Source organism: Limulus polyphemus, unplaced genomic scaffold, assembly GCF_000517525.1.
Source record: "Limulus polyphemus unplaced genomic scaffold, Limulus_polyphemus-2.1.2 Scaffold1577, whole genome shotgun sequence".
NCBI classification, from domain to species: domain Eukaryota; kingdom Metazoa; phylum Arthropoda; class Merostomata; order Xiphosura; family Limulidae; genus Limulus; species Limulus polyphemus.
In genome coordinates, this window is record NW_013667187.1 from 47145 (window position 1) to 69983 (window position 22839).

Consider the following 22839-nt stretch of genomic DNA (forward strand, 5'->3'; position numbering starts at 1 on the left):
AAATACGTTTCGAATGTTTGTTTTCAGTAAAATTTTATATTTTATCTATTATTTTCTGTACAAGGTTGGTCAGTTTGACTGACCATGTAACCACCAAAAAAAATTGAAAAAAGTTCAAATTACTCTCTTTTTAGAATGACTTCAAATTGTAACATGAAACTACATTCATTTATCCTAAGTAGCTTTAAACTTGTTACAGTATATATACATCTATTTATACTTAAATTTTATTCAAAACATCATCCTCTACACTTGTGTTTCTACAACAGGCAGTTATCTTCATACCATGGACTACAATGACAGAGTAACTAGATGGATGTCACTCCTCACTACAAATAATACTGTATGTCAACGTTAATGGGTATCACAGATACTGTTACACTATCCTGCCTTTAGTTCACTGTGATTTTTTTTAAGAGTCCAAGACTTGATCAATTTTCAGACATTGAATGCTTAGGTTTGTTGACTATTCTCCCAGGAACATTTGTTGAACCATCTGCAAGACACGACAAACTACAGCAACATTTTTATTATAGTGTACAGTGCCAACTTGGGCAATTGGTAAGTAGAGCTAAGTGATTAGTGGAATTTGCTAATCAATTATCCTCACAAAGTTAATCTATTTTCAACTAGTTTTGTTCTTAGACATTTTCAAACTACACTACATTATATATCTTCAGTGTTTCCACTGGCAGTTACCATTTATGGGGAAAAAAAATTATGTCGTGAAAATTTTTGGTGCAAGTTTTTATAAAGATAATGTGAACATTTCTGTCCTTGCAAATAGTTAATGTCGAAACAACCATGCAGTTTGTTTATTTTTAAATATGCAGTGATCTGATATAAATCAAATAAATTGACATTCAGATAATGAAAACATTTTGCTATCACTGATAATTGTAATAATGTTTTATTTAAAAATATCATGACTAAATTGGATATACTTAAGTAGCTATTTATTTATTTTTTTTGTTTTAGAGCAAAACCACATTGGGCCATGTGTTATGTCCATCACAAGGAATCAAACTTTGGATTTCAGTGTGTATGTCTGTAGACTTACCAACAAGTAGCCAGTTAGCTATTTTATTTCTGTTCATTGCTTGAATCTGATACATATCAAAATAGTATTTAATAAAAAGGATTTTGGTCATTAGAATATTTTGGTGTTGTCTACAATATTCACTAAACCTAACTCCTTTGTTATGTCTTCTCATAAAAGAAAATTTCTGTAGTTTTCAAATAGATATAACTAAATACACAAACATTTTATGAATGAAAGGAACTTTTAAACCATAAAAAAATTCCCAGCTCTGTTGTTTCTTCTCAAATCTACCCATTGTTTACTTTGGTCAAAAAAACTTACTATAAACTTTCCCCTTAAACCATAAACTATAGAACAAACAACTTTATTGACTCTACTACAACTTCAAAATCAAATTCTTGGTCTACCAAATCCTATTTAAACTTACTTTACAGATGTGTGCTTCATTAGTAAATTATCAAACCACTTAATGCAACATCATACTAGGGTGTACAAAATATAAGCATATAAAGAGAAGGGAAACACTTGCAAATCAAGAAACAGATAATATATTATCAAGGGGTCACAGTTTCTCATCAAAAGTAAGGCTATTCTCTGGAATGGGTAGAATAACAATTTTAAATTAGAACCCTTGAAACAGAATTAACATAAAATTCCTTTGGTGAAAGTGATTGCAAAAGAAATAAAAAATAACAAGTTGAAATACTGTCTTCAAGAATAATAAATTAAGATTAAGTTTCTAATCCTAGCTGTTGTGCATGAAAATGTGTCACATACCAAATAAATACAAAATCTTTAACAAGCTAAAAATGTGATTAATTGCATTCCATGAGTTTCTCCTTACAAATTTACACAAGAAAACTACTGTACTAAACTACAGAATCTTTATCGATGAAAATAAATATATTTCTTTGTGACATTTATAAAAACATTTTTTAGGGTAATAAAGTTTATCACCTTAAAATAAAAAGTTGTTTGAACATCTATTTAAGTACCTTAATAAGAATAGTACGTTGTTTAAACGATGTTGTACTTCGTGACACTGATTACAAACCATAAAAAATATAACAGATTAATGTGATTACTAGTAGGTAAAGATTAACATAACTTACATACACTTAGATCTTGGGATTGAGTTTACAATTCTATATGAAGAAATGTATCAAAGTAATGAAGATCATGTAAACAACTACTTTTTGGCAATCAATCACATGCACATTTTAGGTGCATCTTTACTGTACAAAGAGAAAATAAACTTAACAGCAGACGTACTTCACTTGTTAGAGGTAGAAGAGAATGAGATTATCAAGGTTATAAAATTAGTCACTGTTTTCTACACAACATTCTAATATGAAGTGAGCCAATGCCAATTCAATGTATCTCTATCCTTATCATTTGTTTGTGATAGCACATTAGGCCAAAAAACAATTCTGTGATTAGTTAACTACCAGGGAAAATTAGGGCAGTTAGGATTTTTATTTGTTTAATTAAACATTATTGCTGTGCAATATAACATACTATTATCAAATATTTTTCTTACATTCTGTTAGATGAAAAATTAAGTATTTTTAGTTTCATATTTTGTTCTTTTAGTAAATATGCACTGTGTTGTTTTTTCTCTTTCTTATGACATATTTACTTCCTATAAGGCCTATGGGTTGTACAGGCTTAAGTCCTTGTTTCTAATACCCATTTGCCAGAATAAGACTTTCAATTAAAATACACTAGAGAAATAGTACTCGCTGTTGATTTATTTGCACTATAACAAAACCTCTTCATAATAATTCTTTACAGGATTATCATTCATTTACACATACCATATTGCATTTTTAATACACACTACGAAGATATAAATTAATAGAATAATAATTTTCAAACTAATTAAACTAAATTAATAATATAAATGAAGTGTTCGTTTTTCTGTTGCAGTAGTATGTAGGCATTGTTGAAATTCTAAGCCTTTGAGTTGTCGTGAAAGGAAATAACCTTCTTGAATTATAAATAGTTATATACTTTTAATACATTAATACCATCCATAAAATAAAATAAAACCCTAATTTTCCTAACTTTCCATAAACATGTTATTTCCAGACAGTGTACAATCTGAATAACACCTTATGTGTTTTAAAAGCATCATAGTTAAACTTTTCCACAGAACAGATCAATAATTGACCCGTACTTGCAAAGAAAGTATCTGGCTATTTGCAAAAATATTGAAAGAAACAAGAGAACAGTCTATGGTCATGATATGTGAAAGTATAGGTATGATAAGCCTATTAACATTTGTGCATTAAGTTACTTCTCTGGGAAGCTCCTTACTTAGTGATGGCACCAAGTGAGACACATGCTGCCAAAGAAAATTAGCTATTAGTGCTACTACACTTATTAGTAATATATAGATCACTGCATGTATCAAATTATCTTAAAAAATTAAGAGTTGTTTGGAGTTGAGATACTGTGAGAAAATGTTACTCACAAAATAGATACTACTACAGTTTCCATCAGTAACATAAATTAATTATCCACAAGGCTTATTAACAAAAACTAATGATATAATAAAAGCACAACTATCTTTAAATATATCTAATATTATTATGATGTGGACTTTTTACCCAATATGATTTCATGTTGGTGTTGGATATACAAGATTGTTTTGTATGAGTTATTATTTAGTTTGTTTAGTGATTTAAATATTTAATAATTATTTAGTTTTCATAACAAGAGTGTGCAAAAGCAATTATTTTAAAGGCAATAGTTATGACAAATTTTGTTACGTAACTTGGTAAGAGTTGTACATTGTACATGTAGTTCAATTGTTGTAATTTGACATCACATTACTTGAACTTCCTGTATTTTTATCATTGCCTTAAGTGAGTGTTGTTACATCATAGTGTCTCTTAGTATGCAGAAAGTTCAAGGTCTCAGTTGGGCAATCTATACACATAGGTGACCAAGTGAGCACAAGAAAGTTATGTCAGAAAATGTTAAGTAAGTGAAAGTGAAGTTACACTGCACGACTGGTAGTTTAGCTGAAACAGGCAATATTTTAAAATGAGTTTCACAGCATAACAGAGATAAGGATAATAATTTGTCTTGTTAAAGGGTGTTCTAAAGTAATTGAACCTGTCTTTGTGGACTTTAACAGAAAGGAGACAATTATTTGAAGTTCTGGATACAACTGTGGTAATCAACAGGATAACATAAGTGAATCTGTTGCTGATTGTACAGTAAGAAACATAGTAGAGAAAAATAATTTGTCTTGTCAATTGAATTCTAAAGTAATTGAATCAGCCTGTGTGGACTTTTGACAAGAAAAGATAATTATTTAGTTTTAGATACAACTGTAATATCCTATTGTGTAAGGACTTTTTGTACATACGTTTTACTTGTTTTGAATATATTGTTTTAAAACCAATGGATTGTGTGCTATCCATTTATTGTTCAAAGTTATTGCCAACAAGTCATAGATACCTACTGTAAAAGAATCCCAGCCCATATACAAAACCTGATGACTGGTTCCAATCAACGATACATTTTGTAGATAGCTTCCTTATGGAACTTGCTTATGTTAATAACAGGGGTGAAAATGTCACTAATATTTATACATATGATCAATTAACATCCAGTTACATTCTTTGGACATTTCTGTAAAATAAAATATGTAACACTTTTAGGGATGGGGCCTTTTTCCAAGGTGTTGAATTACTGCAAAAAAACATTTTTTCCCTCTAGGTCTTATTGCAATCAAAGCCTATTTATACATAATTGATCCCGGAGTATGTTTTTATAATATTTTTATATAATATATATAAAATACAATGTGTTTTTTGTTTTGTTAACATAATAAAATGACTGATACTTGCAAATTTTAATGGTACGTTTTGTTACAGTTTATTCAAGATTGATTCATAAATTTACACTTTTAATTTATTACATTTAAGAGGCTGACATGACTAAGAGGATTAATAATCTTGCTTTGCAAGTATTTGCCCAAAGGATAAAGAATTGTGGGCTCAAGGTTTGCCAGTGCCAGATCACAAATTCATGAAAGTAAGTGGTGTGGCATTACAAACATAACACATATATAGTATAAAAAAATTATAGTTTAATTACAAATAAAGAATAAATTTTTGTAAATTATAAGTAATAACGTAACACAACGTAAAAACAGTAATTTTACATCTTATTCAACAGTAAACTTACACTTTTAAAACTCAAGTCGGCCAAAAGTTGGCAGTGGGTAGTAATGACTAATTGTCTTTCTTCTTGTTTATCTCTTCAAAATTAAGGACAGCTAGCAAAGATAGACTTGGAGTAGCTTTAGATGAAAATAAATGAACACCACCACCTTATTCACCATTAAAGGATATAGTTGTATAATTACATAGCAAAAACATAATGTAAAATAATAGTAAATTCACCCTTTAAAGTAAAGTAGCCCAAGAGTTGACAATTGGTGCTGCCAGCCAGTTTCCTTCCCTTTAGGTATGATGGCAGACAGTCTTTGTAGTTTTGCCATAACTCAAAAACAAACAAGCAAATATAACAAACTAGTGACTGAAAGGGATGAATATGTTAGATGTAATTCGGAATTGAAATCAGAACCCTCAAATAACTAAGCCATACTCGCTCAATGCAGAAAAAACTAATTAATAAAAAATTAATAACGAGAAATCATAGAAGCAATATCTGGATTACTTGGCTAGTTGGAATAATTAAAAATAGCAATCAGTGGAAAAACTAATTTTGAGTTGTTGATTATTTTGTAAAATTAATCTCTTTAATTATAATTCTGAGCAATAATGTCACACTAATCGATGTAATTGATATTCAGAGATAATAGATTATACCTATAGATCAAGTTAATTTCTCAGCCCTACTGGACAATCAGCACTGGTGATATGCAAAACTATGGTCATCACTGTGAAATGTTATCATTTTCTTACACTGAAAATAAATTTCTGATATATACTTATCACCTCTCACACTGAAAATGATACCTTCTGATATTATACATACCCTCACTCACACATTAGCTAGAATACCATGTTGACTAGGTGGAAGAACTGGTGTAAGATAAAACAAGAGACCCCCTGCAGAAAGAATCCACAGAGAATTGAACAGGTGTGCTCTGTAATTGAATGTAAGCATACATGTGGGGGACCACACCACTTCTGGAAAAGTATGCTCTTTGCCCTTGAAGGCATGGAGTGTTGTGAAATGGGCAGCAAAAAGGATTGGAGCTATTAAAGGAAAGACCTTGTAAACCAATGTATCAGGTGTAAATAATCAACGTGGGACCCACTCCATCCTCAACCACACAAATATGACCAGAAGCAAACTAACTTCAGTAAGATAAGAGTCACAAATAGTATAAAGAAAAAACTGACACAAATAGGTAACTCCAAACCCAGACTGGAAAGCCAATGGCCAATTCACTTAATTTTTAAATGGAGGAATTCAACAAAATATTATTAGGTTCCACATCCTCTCCTCGGTATTGTGAAGTGGAGGACCCCACGTAAGATCAAAACCAGTATATAAAGTTTATGGTGGCCAGAGAAAGTGGACCGTTAGTAAACAGAGTGCTATACACCTAGCAATCAGATTACGATGAGGAAGTAAGTAAATGCCATCCGTTGGACAAACTTCCAAGTCAACTCTAGGAGACAGGAAGTATGACAAACCAAACACAGACTTACGGGGCTGTGTCTAAGCCTCAACTCAACATTAGGAACAGGAATTAATCCTGTACATGGTATTAAGAGCATGAAAATAACAATTCTTACTCAACTGTAAGAGCAGGGAAGAAACATTATGAGGAGGATGTGAAATGGCTACTCAACTATAAAAACAGGACATCATACGCACCGCAGGTGGTATTACGAGGTGGAAGAAGTCTCCTGAGCTCAACCGTGGAAGCAGGAAAATGAAACATTCTGCAACCAGAATTACCAAGAATGGGGCATCTACCAGCATCAACCATAGGAATAGGGTGTTACCTACCTGAATCTGTTATTACAGGGAGAATCCAGAATTGGCTGGTCCAGTTCTCACTAACATCAGTACACATAGGATTAAACCTCCAGGGGATAGAAGCAAGGAGAATTCCCAGCTTTGCCCTCTTCTCAATGTAGTGGAGTAATAAGTAATATAATGATGTGTGTTCTACACTCATGAGGAAGCCTCTATGGTCCACCACCCCAGCAGGTAGGAACTGGGAAATGGTAAGGACTCCCAAACTCCACTTAATGAAGGGAGAGGTAATAGGCATTGGGGAGTTTGGAGGAACATCACAATGGAGAAAGTGCAATGGGTGACTATGAAACCCTATTTTGAAAAGTAGAATGCTCCCAATTTATTCAATTGAAGAGGAAAGATAAGACAGGGAACATGAAGCCAATGGTTCAAAGGGAGGTTGGAAAAGGGCAAAAAGGATGACACTAAGATCCCAATCAGGTACAGGAAAGACACAGTGGCATTCAAAAAACACGAAAAGACCAGAACACTGGGAGAGGATACAACCCAGAGAAATTTGGTAAAGCAAGATGTGTTCCACAAGGCTGTTCTATAATCAGAAACTGTCAAAATGAAAATATCTTTATCGAATCACCAGGCGAAAAACTGGAAGGACAGAAACCATGCCAGAGAGACCAATGACAAAAAGTAGTTCAATGTTGTTGGTAAATGGACAATGTAGAAAATCAGACCAAAGGGGAGGGAAAGAAGTAACATGTGGTGTCAGATCCTGTCTTATTGCAAGGGCCCTGACAAAAGTCATGTGTAAAGCTGGAGGGTGGGAATGGTAGGATGGATGACATCCAAATGATGTTGACAAAGGAGAGAAGGAGACTGAGGGAGGGACATAGGTGATAATAACTGTAGAGGCCTCAGGAGAGGGAATCAAAGCTGAGCCAGCCAAAATGGAGTTGCCAAGAGAACTTGACACAGAGTGGTGTGGATGAGGGAGATTACTTTGGGGAAAAGACATAGGCTGGAAGGCATAAATATGAAGGCCCCTTCATTCCTGACTGAAGGCATATACCCCTAAAGCCTGAGGATGAGGAACCAGGAAACCACATAGATGGTAGTTTGTTGTTCTGAAGGGTGGCAAAATACATCTTTGTGTGTCATTCCCAGGCAAGAGCATAATCATCAGAAAACTTGAGGATTTAGAGACCATTCCTTAGGAATGACCTTGTGTGGACGTGTAAACCAATCCACAACAAGAGTCAAAGCACTGGGAATACAGCAAACCAAGAACTGTAACCAGAGCTCATGAGCCCAGAATAGAAACTCCAGTCTGAAAACAAAGGGACCTGAATTTTGGTACCCCTTGCTTGGGGATGTATATATAGAAATGTTGGAATACAGCATAACCAACTTCCCCTTCAAAAGATAGAGGAAATAAGACATAGGTCTGGAAAACCCCCTTGTGCATGAACCAAAAAATGATGTGAGGATGGAAAGATGGGAACATGAAGGTATGCATTCACTCTGTCAAACTTGGTCATCCAAAGACCTGGAGTGAAAACCCAACAAAAGGACAGAAACCACTCCATGGTGAAACGAGGAGGATTCAGAAACTGATTTAGATGTAAGAGGTCGATAATGGGTCTCCAATCCCCAGTTTTCTTAGGGACAAGAAAATGTTGAGAGTAAAAACCTAGTTAACCAGGAAACACCATTTCAATAGCTTCATTGAGAAGAATGTCTCTCACTGCCTTGAACAGATGACTGCTTGAGACAGAATCCCCTGGAGGGGAGTAAAGAACTGGAGACATGGAAAGAGAAGGTGGTGACTGGAATTGAGGAGGGAGATCCTCTGACAAAACCTGCAGAACCCACAGATCAATAGTGAAGGTCTTTCAAATGTTGACAAAGCAATGTAACCACTGGGTAGTCACCTATACCATTGTCAACGTTCTTGATGGGCACAGGAAAATGAGGATAAGGATGAGAATGTCAAGCTGCAGGTAAAGGATGAGATGTGGAAGTGAGAGAACTGGAAACAGGAATAGGATAAGGAGCTGTGGAGGAGGAGGGTTGTGATAACTGATTAGCAAGGGTCTATAGAGAAGTATGCAACCTGGCCATGTCAACATGGGATTCCAAAGTATCAGGACAGCCCTCTAAAATGGTGTTATGTAAAAATGGAGCCATTCTTAAGTTCCTGAGGGAAGATGGGGAGACAAACCCACACAAGCAGTGCATCTATCTCTCCAACAAGTCTCAACAACAAAGAAGCCAGTTAAGTAGGAAAAGGGCCAATGAAGAGAGCCTCATCAAAGTTAATCACAAAATAGATCTGGGGTCTTCCAAAAAATCATTGGGAGAATGATGAAAGGCCTTGGACAAAAGGTACAAAGAGGAGAGGTAACTCAAAATGTTTGTAAGTGTAAGACAAATCTTCAAAAATTGTGCCTGTGAAAATGATACAAAAGCCTCAAGATTCATACCCTAGAGGAGTAACAACATACCTAATTGTTGGGAATCGAATAAGGATCTGAAAAGCGATTAAATGCTAAAGCATGTTGGTTAGAAACTCGAGGGAGTCAAGACTTACTAGCCCCCAAATTCCACTGTGATAAAAACTGCTATGCATGAGCCTCAATGTCAGGTGAAGGGGAAACACAAAACAGTCCAAGTTAGGGATCTCACAGAAAAGAGAAGGATAAGAAACAGAAGAAACATTCAAAATGTGCCAAACCTGTGTAATTAATTGGTTAAACCTCCTCCAAATGTGCAGAACATGGCCATATGGCAAAAAAAGAAGCAGGAACAAGGTTGTCTAAATCATCTTGAACATTCTAATCAGCCTGAAGAGGTGCTGGCCATTGTGGAGAAGAAGGCCCAGACTCCATGTAAGAAACTAACTCCAAACAAACCAAGGTTTATTTAAAAAAATAAAAACAAAGAAAGTCCGAAATATCATGAAAAAACAGTTGAAAACTGAAAGCGAGAAACATGTCCGACAACTCATAATTGTGCCAGTTGAGAAAGTGAGGTTCACAAAAAAGTCGTACAGAGGGAATCAGCTACTCCAGAAGAGTATGTCATGCTCCTATTGGTGGAGGATTTACACATGCTCTATGCATGCAAAATGAACAGCTTGAAATTATGGGGTATAATGCAGGAATATTTATTTTCAATGCATTATAGGGCTACGGAAGATCGAGAGAAGCTATTGTGTGAGAGGAGGTATGTATCACATCAGAAATATTACAATTCTTGAGCATGGGCTTTTACATCATTGACAAGCTTACCAGACAAGAAAGTTTTCATGCAAGATTGGGCTTCTGCTCTTCAGCCCATGACAGGTCAATGGATTACTACTCTCTCATGAGCAGGAAAATCATCAGATATGAACCTTTGTTTGGTTTAACTATATAGTCCTTTATTCACCACTAATAACCTGAAATAATTTTGCAATTAATTATCCATTATTATTCAGCAAACTAACTTGTTATTTTTCTATTTATTAATTTCTTTTCTTTAACAAATGTGAATATCAATGAAGAAAAGATGATGTACAGTATTTTTGTAGTGAGTAAAGAACTATACATCTAAAAAAGCAGCAAAAAACTGCTTACATTCTGTTACTATAGAACACCTACTATATTTATTTGCTTTGTTTGCTCTTCCAAACAGCAATGACGAGCTGTGAGTGTGGTAAAACTAGTCTTTTGCAGTGGGAGTAGCGAATTAAAGGATAGATTAGCCCTTTAAGCCATCTTTTATTTACAAAAATTCACATTTTGGTGAAGAAAATAAATCAGCAAATAATAAAATATGAACCTTATATAGCATGTGTGGTCCATCCCTGTTTGTTTCCTGTAAAAACATCACAAATAACTGACATCTAAAACATCCTTATCCAAGTAATTTGCCAAGAGTGTGAACAATCCAACAGGCCCAAGTTTCAGATCTTCTAAACATGATGTGTAACTTTGTTTCTGCCATAAATTATGCAAAAGGCAGGTACACTAAATAATAACCTTCTATTCTATGATAGAAAGATTAAAAATATTTTTCTTCATCTCAAAAATCTCAAATTTCATTTGCTTAATCTTTAAAACTGCCAAAATACATTTCAAATGTTTGTTTTCAGTAAAACTATATTTAATCTGTTATTTTCTCTACCCTAACTCTATACAAGGTTGTTCAATTTGACTGACCTCGTAACCACCAAACAAAATTTGAAATAAATCTAAATTACTCTCTTTTTAGAATGACTTCAAATTGTAACAAGAAACTACATTCGTTTATCCTATGTAGCTTTAAACTTGTTACAGTATACATCTATTTATATTTAAAGTTTATTCTTTTATTGCCCTAGAAGGTGGAAGACTTTCGAAACATCATCCTCTACACTTGTGTTTCTACTACAGGCAGTTGCCGTCCATTCATGAATACTCTGCCTAAACAGAACATGAAAATCACTTTGCATGTGGACTAGTAAAAAAACAACAACTCAATATATTCTTGGACAAATCTTTTTTTTAGTTTATTAAAAATACTTCACTAAAAATATGATTTTTTGTATGTGAAAGACTTACAAAGTTTCTCAAAGTCTGCCAAATTTTGTGAAAATATACATACTATATTAAAAGTTAGTAATATCAAAACTACAGAGACTTTAAACGAGTACAAAGAGGTCCCGTGATCAGTCAAATCAACTGAGCCAGTGTTGAGAGAGTTAATAGATAATTTTTATTACTGTAACTTTTTGATAAATTTCCAAAAAACAGTATGCTAAATTTGTTGTGAAAGTACTAATATTCTTTAATTGAACCACTTATAAAACCTACAGTATTGAAAATTTCACCAGCTTCTTCACGGGACATTCTGTCTTGTATCTCATCAAAATATTTTAGTCCTATCTGCTGCTGGCGAGACAGCTTCGCTTTTGTTTTCAAATCTTTTAAAGTGCGAAATCCCTTGAAATACAAAAAAAAAGAAAAAATAATTCTATGCCATTGGAAACTTCTAATACATGTAATAATGGTAACTATTTCAAATTAAACTGTTATATTTTACAGAATGTTGTTCATGTTAACAGGTTTTCCACCCAGCTCATTATGAAACATACTGCCCACAGGGGAGAAGTGTGACAGCCAGATAACTTAACCTGGGCCCAGGCGTCTTATACAACTGTACTTATTCATTCGCTGGTAATATGTCACATGTGAAGTGTTGTCATATTGGTCATCTCAGTGAGCAAACCTCTTTGGGTATGCTTCCACTTTTTGGCTTTCACTGAAAAAAAGTTTTGTTAAACCATTCCACTATCGATGAAAAAGGTGAGGAGGAAATATCTGTCAAAATCTTTGCCAAGTATGTGAAAAGGAGCCTTTAGTACATCTAAAGCATCCATTATGGAATTCCAGTTATTTTTAATCCATATTACAGATATAAGATAATGTTTTGATAAAGTTTAACTAATAATGAACTATACATTTTTACAATTTTAACACATACATTCCTCTATGATTCATTATGTAGGTATGTATGTATGTATGTATGTGCTGGCAAGCTTATTGTACAACCAGTCATCTAATAATCTTCGAGCTACTGTAGCCAATTTACTAGGTTTGTATGATGTGCTGCAATGCAAATTCATATGTCAACATACCTTACAAGTATTATAAGGAATTATATGCAAGGTACAAAAACGTTTACTTTCCACAACAGCTATAATGTAAGTCATACTAATATACGTAACATAATGTCATTATGTACTGATATAGATGTATATAATGCCATTTTTAAACAGAATGTTTATAACATACAGACTTGGGAATATATACATATTACAAAAATATGGACTCCTTTTCTTTCTTTAGTGGATAAATTTTCTAACACATGTTTATACAGAAAAGGAAGAGATGCCTTTAAAGCACAAGGCAACACTGAATGTTAGAGGAGGTAATGTACCGTATCAAAAACACTAATTTTGATTAATTAATCAATTATTTTACTTGACACTAATCAATATAATTGCTCAGAGGTAAGTGATAATATTGAGTTAATTGCCCAGTCCTATATATTATTGGCAAAAACTTTCAGCCCTCCATGCATTGTTCATAGTATTTTTGTGTCACTGTGCAGTACTATCTTAATTGATATTTAAACTGGGCTTAATCAGATGCCCAATTTCACATTATTGGCTCTTGAAACAACATGGTGTAGATAAGTTGTAAATGGGTAATTACACTTCTCTTTAACAGTTCTTTTTATGTGAATTATTTTTAGATCATGAAATTTTGAAATTATATAGGACTATAATAAGACAGGTAATAAATGTAACAAAAGTTGGATTGAAAATTAATTTAACTATGTATTTTTGTATGAATAGTACTGTTACATATTATAGGTTACGCAGTATTAAACGCAGCACATCACTCAGTATATTCATGAATCCCTTTCTCAGGACCTCACTGGAGGACTAGTATAAAAACAATTTTCCTGAGCTGTTTTTAATCCCCAATTTGCTCCTGCTCAAACAAGCTTTGTAAAGGAAGCTCCCAACCAAGCCTGATTAAACAGGGAGAGAAATAAGCAATATATAAAAGGAAAATAAAAATAAACTAACTTTTTATTCATTAATAACTTAAAAACAAACATGTACATTACACTTTTTAAATCAACTTTTACGTAATTAAATGGCTACTTATGTTTGGAATCTTTTATTAGTAAACATGACATGCATTAACTGGTTTAGAATTATAAGGTACATAAAAAATAAACTTATTTATAAACAGTTTAATATAAATATATAAAATTCATTAATTAGTATAAAACTCGTATGAGAGATAGAAGTCAAAACATTTAAGAAATAAAAACTTTTCATAAGATCCTGTGTGGTTCATAGTTTGAAACTATGTGCACTATACTCCAGTCAGCATCACATAATTTAATTAATGAGACATTTTTATACCTGTTGATATTAAAGTTTGTCAACTATGCACATATTAAATATTTGTTTAATACCTGCTGTACCCAAAGTTCAGCAGTGGAAGGTCCTGCTCCCCAAACCTTTGTGAAAAGACCAATGGCACTGTTGCGTTCACTACAGCAAACCTCATCGATTTTTCTTAAATGTCCACTCTGAATTATTTCCCATATTTTGTCTGCGAGTTGAGTTCCAATGCCAGGCAAAGACCTAGCTTCCTGAAAAGCAAAAATAAGTACAAAACAATAGACACATGATTTTAAGAAAACTACCCCTTTTGATAATTTTTCAAATTAGGAAAATGTTAACTTCCAATAAAATATGTTACCTCTACTCACATGACAGCTGGTAGAGGGACCAGTGTAACATTACTTAGATGAGCCCCCCTTCTGAAAGCACAAAAGAACCCTATGGGTTGTGTGAATAAAGAGTATGTAAGACACACACATGTGAGATCGCACCACTTCTGAGCCAGGTATGCTCTTTGCCCATGAAACTGATGTGCTGCAATAAGGGAGTAATTACAGGAGTCACCCCAAAAAATTAAATGAAGGGACCCCTGGTGTAGAGTGGCTATGGTAAAGCAGACCATAATGGGAAGTTCTACCTCAACTAACACCAACAGTACTGTGTTAGGAATATCTGGCCCATGGTAGAAAGAGGGTCTTTTACCATTCACCTTAGACACATAAGCTAGAAGGGAAGGATATCTCCATTGCAAGGACCTACATCATCATGTGTCCAACATAACCAACACCATTAAACCCTGGAAACTGATATCTGGAGGATGGTAGAAAGGCAGACAGCAATGATGTAGTTCAACTCCAACCAGAACCAGGCAGTATTGGGAATTAATCCACATGCCAGCGAACTATATCTTCCAAAGACTGGCAGAATTGGGCAACTAAGGATATGGTAAGGTCAAAGATTTGATGGGAGGAGACTTGGAAGGGATGAAAGACATCAGGAAAAAGGGAAGAATAAATCAAACAAATCATCTGGCAAATACAACCCGTATTGGTAATTGGAAAAATATCATGGGAAAGATTCCAACAAATAAAGAAATGGCAATGGGAACCACAGAATGGAACAGTGCAAGCTACATAACAATAGAGAACCCCAACAGGATATAGAAGCTATATGAAGCAAAATGAGTCTAAAGGTGAGAAATGGAAGGGAGAGAAATAGGAGTAAAGGCAAAACCACTTTCACATGGGGCCAAAGTTTTGGGTAGGAAAGACTGATCCAGGTAGAGGATGACATAGGATTGGTGATATAATGTGCAAGAGACACTGAGTGCGAACAAGTCCGGAATGTTGATGTCCACACACCAAGAAGAGGAAGGAAAAGGTTTTTAAGGAGAGATGATATATGTAACAGGAATACATAGACACAAAGGGAGTAAGTGTGAGGGCATAGAGGGCGACACTGAGATTCCAATCAGGGAGGGTGGTAGGATTCAGGAGATGGCAAAGCCAGAAGGAATGAAACAAAAGGGTGAGGACCATTGAAATAAAGACAAAGCAAAGTGTTGTGAAGAGAAAGTGGCTGAATGATGTAAGAAACAATTACCAAATTGTTAGAATGGACCATAACCAATCAGTTCCAGAGAGGTGGAAGGAAATGAACCAAAGCTCAACAAACAGTGAGCAGTTCTAAGAGATTCATATGCAGAGATTGCTCTGTGTCATGAAGTCTCCAGTAGGTCTAGATAAACACCCCAACCTGAAAGAAGAGCATCTGTGAAAAGGTGCATTTCTGGATGAGGAGGAGGAGGAAGAGAAATACCCACTGTGGTGTTGTCTTGGTTCAATCACCAGGTGAAGTTCATATGCAGGGAAATGGAAGGGGTGTCCAAAGGATCCAAACAAGGTTCCACTGACCTTGTAAAGCCCACTGAAGAGGTTGCATGTGGGCTTAACCAAGGAGAATGAAGACCTCCAAAGAGCCCACATCCCCAAAAAGAAACAGAACCTCTCATGCAGTTGGAAAAGGAGAGGAAGAAACTGTCCAAAGCAGAAGTTCCTTAGATTGCAAGCAAAAGGGAGAAGGTTGGGCCCAGCTGAGACAGGAATTGAAAAATACCCTGAGATAAACAAGGAATTGAGTGAGGGAGAGAAAGGACTTCTGCACCTTAATAAGCCAACCTACCTGCAGCTTCTTGAAGAAAAAACTGAGTGTGAAGAAAAGAAGTGGGATGCAAAGGAGCAAGAAGCAGCCAATCATTCAGGTAATGGTAGAAATGAAGGCCTCTGGAATGGAGAAAATGGTCAAAGGCCTTGATCACTAAACAAAAAATGTAGGGAGCCAAAGCAAGCCCAAATGGAAGGGACTGGAAATGGTAAACGTAATTTTGATGGACAAAACATATAAAATGCTGGGATGATGGAGAGATGGGAACGTGGAGGTAAGCATCCAAGAGATCTACCTTCATAATCCACAGGCCAGGACTGAAAACCCATCAAAGATATAGATATGAGTCAATGGTGAATCAAGGAAGGTCAAGGAAAAAAGATGAATGGGGTGCCAATACCTGGGCATCTTGGGGAAAATAAACAAACAGGAATAGAAAACTGGATGAGAAGGATCCATACATACCACAACACCCTTGTGAAGAAGGTTGAGAACCACTTTGGACAGATTCTGGCTGAAAATGGGATACCGAGAAGGGGGGGAAGGAAACAGGATGAAGGGACAGGGAAGGAGAGTAAGAAAAATGAAGAATGAGCCCTTCAGGGAAAATCCACAGAACAAAAGGGTCTGTGGTGAAAGACTTCCATACAGTGGCAAAACACAAAAGTCTGGCCACCACTGGACCTGTATCAACCATATAGTCACTGGGACCAGTGAAGTAATTGAAAAACTGACTGTTGACCATGGAGACCCATGAAGCAGGTACTGGGAAAGGAGAGGAAAGAGTGAGGCATGACACGGGCACAGGTTCGGGAGGAGACTGAGGTAAATAGGAAGCCAATGAGGAAAGAGAGGTTTGCAAACAGGCAGATTCAACTCTGAATTATAATTACTCAGGAAGGCTCACAAAGATGTCTTGCATTAAAAAGGGAGCCAACCGCAAGTACATGTGAGAAATTTGGGGTAAACGACATGAAACAAAAGTCTGTCCTGACCCAAAAGATCACAACAACAGAGGAATCGTGTTTGGAGGGAAAGCATGGAAAAGGACAATCGTGTAAGAATGGAAGACATCAGGGCACAAGCCTCCACCAAAAACCCTACAGGGTAACGATGAAGAGTGGCCTCAGACAAAAGGTGAATCAAGGAAAGGGAATGAACAAGGGAGGATAAGGTGAGGCAGATATGGAAGAAATGATGTTGGGAAAATGTGATTGAAGTACTGGGATCCAAACCCCTCAGAAGCAGAAGAGAATCCAACCATTGTGAGTCAAATAAAGGAAACTCAGACAGATGGTAAGTCAAAACATGGGCATCCATATTATGTGGGGATCAATGCATACTGACCCCAGTACATAATTTTCCACAAACATTTTGGCATGAACTCCAATATCCAGTGAGGGGAGGAAAACAAGATATTGGGCTGAAGATATCTCACTTAAAAGAGAATCAGAGGAACCAAAGGAAATGGGAAACCAGGATGAAACATAACAAACCTGGTTGATCAACTCCAGGAAAAGAGAGAAGGCCTAAGCACATCCACAGGAGCTAAACGTCACTATGTGGCTAGGATGGGGAGGAAACAGGCTGTCAAAATCATCATCCCCTTGTTCAGTTTCCTCTGAACAAGGCATGACACGATACTGAATTCCTGATAACTATGAGTGGAAATAATAAAAACCCACAAAGGGAGCTCAATAAAAATATTATTAATGACAAGTAATATTAATGTGTATAAATGAAAAGTCAGAGAACTAAAGTGTAGCAAACTAAAAAACAACAACTAAGTTCTCCAAAAAACAAATAACTGATTAAGAATCTGTGAGTAAAGCTCAATGAAAAACTCATCTAAACATCATGAGTACCAACTGAGAAATGAAGTGGAGTTCAGCTGCACAGAGGGAGCCAGCTGTGCAAGGAGCTGTGTCGCACTCTATATTGGTGAGGGATTGTCACCTGCTAGTATGCAGCTGCATCACGTAAAAGACACGTGAGGGTTATTGGGAGTATCAAGGTTAGTGGCAAGCAAAAATTTATGCAGTACAAATCGAGAAAAGCTTTTATGTGAGAAGAGGTAGAATATTGTATCGGAATTCTCTGTTTACAGTCATGATGTAATAATAAATTTCTCCTAGTTGTGGAGAAGCGGGTGGGAATGTAGTTTAAATTCATTTTAATTCCAAAAATGTAAACTTCAAATCAGGTAGACTTACCTCTGAAATACTGTAAGTCATAATATCCCAATTAAGATAGAGAAACAAACCAAAGAGTGATATAATAAATGACAACCAATGTATGTTGAACTTTGGAACAAGAAATGTAACATACACAGACCACAACAATACCAAGTAGTATGATTAAGCAGAGATTGAGTAAAACCTAGAACCAGGATGACAACAATATTTCTCTTGAAGAATTGGGTGGATAGGACCAGCCTGTTAAACAGATTGGATCAAAAATGCAGGCACCAAAAAAAGAGAGCATTCTTCTCAACAACATACCTATTTGCCCTAGTTGCTCTTTGATTAAAAAGAAAGGTGGGTCAGATGGTATGGTGATAATTGGGTAACCGTGCACATTTGCAGTTTGATCTCAGATGATGTTAGACAAGTATACAGGGTCAACATACATAATGGTGTCTGGTAGCTGTTAGATAAAGATTCTTGGTGGACAAAACCAGTATGGACTAGGCATGCTCTTAGGTTTAAAGTTTCCACCATCCAAAACTGAAAATGCCAGCAAAGCAAAGTCAAATCTAGACTAGTCAGCAGGCATTCAGGAAGAATAAAAAAGGGTTAGGTAATCCTGAAGATGAGCTCAACAATTCAAAAACAATGCAAAGGGGACATCAAATAAGGTACAAGATAATTAAAAAGTGTTAATTTCAAAAGGGGAATAAGGGTGGTAAAAAAAAATACACAAACAAGTTGTATCAAAATGCAAAGATTATATTTTCAAGTCTAGAACTAAACTGAAAAGTACTGTAGACATGGAGTCAAAATAAGGACTTGTAGATTGAAAAAATAATTTAGTCACTATTTTCAGCTTAGTTTGTTTATTTTTTATAGTCCCTGGATGGAGGTTTGAAAAGATACTATTTGCATTTTGATTTAGCTTGTTTCTGTACTTTTTTGATGATCCCTATTCCCCTTTTTATATTAATAATTTTTAATTACCTTGTTTCTTGAGATTTTTATGTTCATTTATGGAGAATAAATGTTAAGCTACATACATGTTTTTCAACAATTTACTGCTGCATGGGCTTTTTTCCACCCAACCATTATTTACTGAGCTAAGTGATTTTGTGCCTGAAGTTTCATGTAAACATATGGCTAACAAGCATCAAGTTCAATGGAAGCCGCTCACAAGAACTTTGCACATATTATGTATTTACAGCCACATAAGTCAACTATCAATGAAAAATAATCAACTTTTTAAACAAGTCCTGGACATTTACAGCAGTTCATACACACAGTATATCTGTCTAGGTTTTGGTGCAAAATATTCAGTTGATTTTGCTATAGGTTTATGAAAGAAAAATATTAATGACAATAACAAAGTAATACTAAAATATACACTCACAATTTCAGCAAAGCCCAAAAATCATAGAACAAATCACCATTTACAAGAGTAGAAAAATGTATTATAGTAATTGTTTACTGTTAGAAAATTCACTGAAATAGTCACAGAAAACTACATAGAGACAAAGTACAACAGCGAACTCGAGAAATGATGAATCCTCAATGTGGCCGTTTCCAATTAAGGAGCTATATGTTGCACAAATTATTTTCCATTGGGCATTAGTAAAGCACTGGGTTGTTTCAATGGTGGAAAGTGAAGGACTTAGAGAAATTCTTTATGGTGATAAAACAAAGGCACTTAAATGAATTCTAAAACTACTCTATGGTGTATTCAATACTCCATTCATTACTATTATCAGTAGGGATGCACTGTTATTAAAATTTGGCTGCATACCTGGTCCAGATACCCAGCTACTAAGTTTTGGCAGGGGCTGGGTGTCAACCAGGACTGGATACTCCCCTTACCCTCCTCCCCACCCAAAAAAAACAAGCAAACAACAACAACATACATAAAAATTTGAAACAAAAACAAAATTCACGTTTATTACATTTAACCGAATGGCATGAGTAATCAACGACGCATTGCTTGAGAGTTTGCTTTTCACTCCTCTTGGCCATCAGAATTTCAGCAGCAGCATTTTCTCTTCTTGTTCTCAATTTTGTCGCTCTGCATGGTTGCAATTCCTCTTTATAAAATGAAGCGAGATGATTTCTCAGCGATTTGGTTCCAAACATCTTGGGTGACGTTTTACACCCAGATATTATGGTGTAGCAAAGGGTGCACTCTGCAAAATGATCCATCTTGTTTTCTAACACAAAATATCTCCAGACCAAGCTGGCCATGTTTACCGTTGGAATGAAAAATTACTAAAATAGCACCTTAAAATAAGTTTTTGATTAAAACAAAGTAAAATTAAACTTTACACGACAGCGAGAAGTGGTGATGAACTGAGTTGAAAATGCCTGGGGGAAACAGCAATATATATATAGGGTGGAAAACTAACAAAACTGACAACTTTGAAATTTAATTTTTATTGTGATAGATATATTGAAAATTACTTACCAACTCCATGCAATTTCTGAGGCCAGTGAAAGAAAATGCAGAAAAAGTAATGTTGACACGTTTTAGAATCATTATGATTTACTTTCAACTTTCAATGACTAGATTCAACTTCTCAAACCCTAACCCATACTGTTCTCAAAACTTCCACTTTACCCAGAAATTCAGTTCCCAAGCCATGCCTGTTAGCAACCCCTCTTGTTCTCTGAATCTCTCACTTTCAGCAGGTGGTCATTCTTTGTTGCTCAGAAACCAATTATTGTCTGTAACTTTCAACACCGCATTAGTTGACACAAAGATTAAGGGCTTAGAAGCCAATTACCCAGATTCAGCTGTTTTTAACTTTGACAATCAGCCGGAGCTGAGTATTACCTGGTAGCCCAATACCTGGCCAGCTACCCATGCATCCCTAATTATCAGTAAAATATTTGTAGCCATGTTTTTTGTAGCTGCTTGTTAAAGTATAATTGATAATAATAATAAGGCTGGAGACACCGTTATAAATATATACATTGTTTACTCCAATAAAACAAAGTATTTCCAACCAGTATAATGGTGCTTAAATGGCTTCTACATTTCTGCAATGCTTGAATGGCTTTGATGAGTTTAGAAACTTTTAGAGGGTGGAAATCTCAACTTTCAAGAATCAACTTAAAAATCACCCTATAACCTTCATAGGAATTTGTTTAGTAGCTGAGTATAGATTTTGGCATAGTATACCTATCTGTTTCTGCTGAAGGCTTCGATGCTTGACTGACTTCAAAGAGAAACTTGGTCAGTAGTGAAGAAAAAACTGATAAACTTTCCTTCTCTTTCAAGAATCAACATAAAAATATTCCTATGACATGTGCAGAAGTGATTTTAGTAGGTTTGCCCAAGATGGAATAAAATATTCATAGTCATTTTTTCTGTATGTTTGTGAAACAAGAATAATATGAATAATAATAATAATAATATGTAAAACAAATGGATGAATTTTGAATTTTGTCCAACAATTAGAAAATCAACTTTTTTTGCTATTATCAATATATTAGCAGCTTTACCCATTGAGATAGGTCTTAAATGTTTTTTCAAGAACAACTCTGCTTTTTAAGATGGTTTATGTCCGAATGTTCTATTAAAATTTTTGTGAAATTCTTGAACCATTAACCTAGTTCATGATTAAAAATAAGGAAAAATGAAATTGTACTTTGGAGCAAGTCCTGGTTGGAGCCAAGAGACATCAGTTCAAAAATGGTTGTCATATCTCCGATGTTTCAAAATACTACACAAGGATGAGTCCATGGAGGTGGCAGAAATTACCTTTCAAGGCATTATTCAACACCTGAGGGTTCCTTCTGTCCAGTTTCAGAAGATATCACCCTCTAATTAAGCCCCAGCAAAGTGTATGGTAAAATAAAACATACAAGAGTCATGACTGGACAAAACCACCTAAACACACAGTCTAACGTTACAAGAGAGAAATCATGAAGATATATTTTTAGGAGTATAATTAAACTTACCTTTAAGGATTTCACCTGACTTGGAGAATCATCACAAGAGGTATAAGGAATCGGAAAGTTTTTTTAAAAGACAGTAATGTGATGTAAGTAAAAGTTTTAAAATGTATTGAGTTTCATCAACATACAAGGCTACATAATGTCTTCCAATGACTACCATGGCTGGGATACCAAAGATATCCTCAAATGTCAAATTTGGTGAGAAGTAACTCAAAAGTTCTTAAGGAGATCTGGTACATCATGGTTAACCAGATGGAATAGCTGTGACTGCCAGTTTTTAATGTTGTCAGAACTCAGTCCTAAGAGTGTGGATTTATCATAACATATAAGCAACGTTTTCTGAGATCCTGTAAATGATTTGGTGTATGTGAGATAACAAACAACTTTAATGGGACATAAAAAGCAATCCCCTAAATAAAAATCCAGGTCAGTATGACAGGTAATGCAACAGGTGAGAAAAAGTAGTTACAGTCATTCAAAGTATTAGGTCGTCAAGAAATTAATGCCACTTTTAGATGAAAAAACCTGAACAACTTATATATCAAAACAAAACATTTATTAAATGAAAG

At 35.1% G+C, this 22839-nt stretch overlaps 1 protein-coding gene across 2 annotated transcripts in view; it reads right to left on the reverse strand.

Annotated features, from left to right (window-relative positions):
• The window catches only part of LOC106464170 (DNA polymerase lambda-like), a 69036-nt gene that overhangs the window by 21749 nt on the left and 24448 nt on the right, over positions 1–22839 (reverse strand). For both annotated transcript variants that reach the window (XM_013924291.2, XM_022391858.1), the window contains exons 4-5: positions 14036–14215; positions 11854–11982 (exon numbers count right to left, since the gene is read on the reverse strand). In XM_013924291.2, the coding sequence (XP_013779745.2) occupies positions 11854–11982; positions 14036–14215 (309 nt within the window). The remainder of the gene's footprint in view (positions 1–11853; positions 11983–14035; positions 14216–22839) is intronic.